We start from the raw sequence: 2,683 nt of genomic DNA, 5'->3' as shown, positions 1-2,683 counted from the left end.
TACCCGAGCTGGGCGCCTGCACCCACTGCCGCCTGCCTGGGAAGCGCAGAGTAGGGGACAGCCATGGGGGTCACCTGGCACAGTCAGCTGTTGGTGGGACTGAGCAGAGGTACCAGTCAGGGAGAAGTCCTTCCCGGCTCAGCCTTTTGCTCACAGCTGATCCCGAGCTGACAGACCCGTGAGTGCTTTACCGCCTAAGAAACCTTCTGGCATGGCACTCTGCCAAGTGATGGAGGCAGATGCCTGCGGAGGGAGTGACGTGGTTTTAGCCCTGGCTTGCTCACTCAATATTTTTGCCTGTGGGCCAGCAAAGCTTCAGGGACCCTGAGCTGGAGCGTGATTTTAAGGCGGCTTTGGCTGTGTTGGTAATTTCGGGGGAAGGGGACTTATGGGATGATTGATTTCTGCTGTAGCTGCCTGCCCCAGGCTTGCCCAGGACTGCATGTGCAAAGCAAGTCCCTGCATGAGGCAGCTGTCAAGTCTGGGTGCCTCACATACTGCTCAGAAAAACAGGCCATCCTATCTCAGAGAGATGTTTTGGGGATGGTCCTTTTTCACCTTGTTTAGTGCATGAACAAAGGCAACAGGAAAGGCTTTGAGAAGGGGCTTCCGTAGCCATGGAGGAGCCATGCACCAGGCGCTCCAGCACATGGCTCATGGGGGAAGCGTCGGGGGTGCAAGGCCAGGAGCGGGTGGGATCAGGATGTGTGCTTTTCAGGCAGCTGTAGAATGTGTGGGCCTTTGGCCAAGATTTATGACTACAACTCTTTTCCAGTTTTATAGTTCCTTGTCACTCTGTTAACTCAAATGAGAGATGTTTACATTGCATAAGTAGCTGGAGCACTGGATAGTAACCTATCAATTTTCATGACTATTCCCTGGCAAAAGCTCATAGTCTGTCTTGCAGGACACTAATACCCAAAGCTCCCAGGGCACAAGACACCTAGGGCTTGCTATGTTTTAGGAGACTGCAGTTCAACAGCTAATAAAACGACTAGGTCAAGAACTGCACAGTCAGGTCTCTGTGGAGTCCTGGCATAAGACCAAATTTCTGCTGATGGGTAGCTCCAGAGGAAAGGATGAGCACACAGTAACAGTGGAGGTGAAGGCTTATGTGCAGCAAGCTGCCCTGGCGAGGGGCTGCTTCACCTGCAGGTCACAGGAGGCAGATCCCACTGAGAACTACGTTCCAACGTGGTCTGGCTTGACACTGCTGCTGGGGACACCCACAGAAGCCATGTCTGGCCTGGGGAGATGCATGCACAGTGATGCAGAGTTCCTGACTGAAACACACGTGTGCTGCAGCATCCTGCTGTGCTGCAGCTGCTCCTGACTCCCACCCTCTCTTTCTCTCCACAGTCCATTGATCCAGGGCAGCAGTTCACTTGGGAGAACTCCAACCTGGAAGTGAATAAACCGAAAAATCGCTACGCAAATGTGATCGCCTATGACCACTCACGTGTCATCCTGACCTCCATAGATGGTAAGAGAGACTCTGAAGTGGGCACTCCAGCAAACAGCTGAACCTGTCTGTAGCAGGGGACCATCTTTTACCCTCTTCTCAGCTGAGTAGGGGCAAACACCAAGAAACCTATCCAACATCTGCATGAGTTCTGGCCAGCAAGAAGAGAGGAAGGGCTCTGTCCAATGTGTGCCTCCTGTTGTTGCTTCTTGCTACAGCTGCTGCCAAGCTGCCAGCAGAGACGTCTGTCCCAACAGCCTCCCTTCCCACTGCTGGCCCCTCTGGGTGACCTCAGCTGTGTTCCTTGGCACATCGTAGGACATAGCACTGTTAGCCCTACTACCCTCTGTCCCAACACCACTGCAGGGCCCAGTGTCTGCCTCTGGGTTTTGTCAGTGTTTGCTCCTGAGCAAGTGCCGCAGGCTGCACAGGATGGTAGGTGCCCCTTTGCCTGGGACATCAGGCCCCACACGTCCCTGTGCTCCCTTGGGAGATGTGTCAGGCCCTGGTCTTCATAGCACTGACCCCCATGGCTCCACGGACCTGCCCCACATCTCTGGAGTCTGGGTGAATACATGCTCTGCGTTCCACGTGCACACACAGGAGCTGGAGCCCAGGCTCCCCCATTCCCACTGTTCATAAAGCAGCATCCGGCTCCACGCACCAGAACTGAGAGCTCAGGAGGGATGAGGAAGATGCAGCTAATTCAATGGACTCCTGCTTGGGGAAGAGGCTGGGGTGGCCCTGCAGTCACTAGCATCCGTTTTCTTAGGATGGAAAGGTCTTTTCTATGGAGTGCCGGGGGCGGGGGGGGTGGGCGGGGTATCCAACCAAACCATCCCTCTCAGCAAGTCCTGTTCAGCAGCAGCAGCTATGCGAAGGCATGGCATGCCTGATGAGGGCAAACCCTCTTAGACAGCTGTGGGGTGAGCACATGGGGGAATCCCTGTTTTCCAGCCTGACTCGGTTGCTGTAAGCAGTGTCTGTGTCTTCCTGGGAACCATTCCCAAACCTCCCTGCCAGGTCCCTGCCACCCATGCCAAGGGAGCCAGGCGCTGCACTCCAGCTGCTGTTCTTCAATGCCGCCAGCACTTTGTTTCTGCTGGAGACAGCTGGGACCTGCAGAAAAATCCCCAGGACAAAAGGATGAGGAGACCACCGGCTTTTATTTCCTTCCTCTAATGAAATGCAGATGCGCTCTCCTTGAGAGACAAGGAGATT

General features: G+C 54.7%; 1 protein-coding gene across 1 annotated transcript in view; it reads left to right on the top strand.

The window, feature by feature from the left end:
- The first annotated feature begins 617 nt into the window (after window positions 1-617).
- The window catches only part of LOC103782346 (receptor-type tyrosine-protein phosphatase F-like), a 19,487-nt gene continuing 17,421 nt past the window's right edge, over window positions 618-2,683 (top strand). The window contains exons 1-2 of the mRNA XM_008950116.1: window positions 618-692; window positions 1,360-1,483. Coding sequence (XP_008948364.1) covers window positions 618-692; window positions 1,360-1,483 — 199 coding nt within the window. The remainder of the gene's footprint in view (window positions 693-1,359; window positions 1,484-2,683) is intronic.

Source organism: Merops nubicus, unplaced genomic scaffold (genome assembly GCF_000691845.1).
Source record: "Merops nubicus isolate BGI_N331 unplaced genomic scaffold, ASM69184v1 scaffold40751, whole genome shotgun sequence".
Taxonomy (NCBI): domain Eukaryota; kingdom Metazoa; phylum Chordata; class Aves; order Coraciiformes; family Meropidae; genus Merops; species Merops nubicus.
This window is presented reverse-complemented; position numbering and strand designations above follow the sequence as displayed.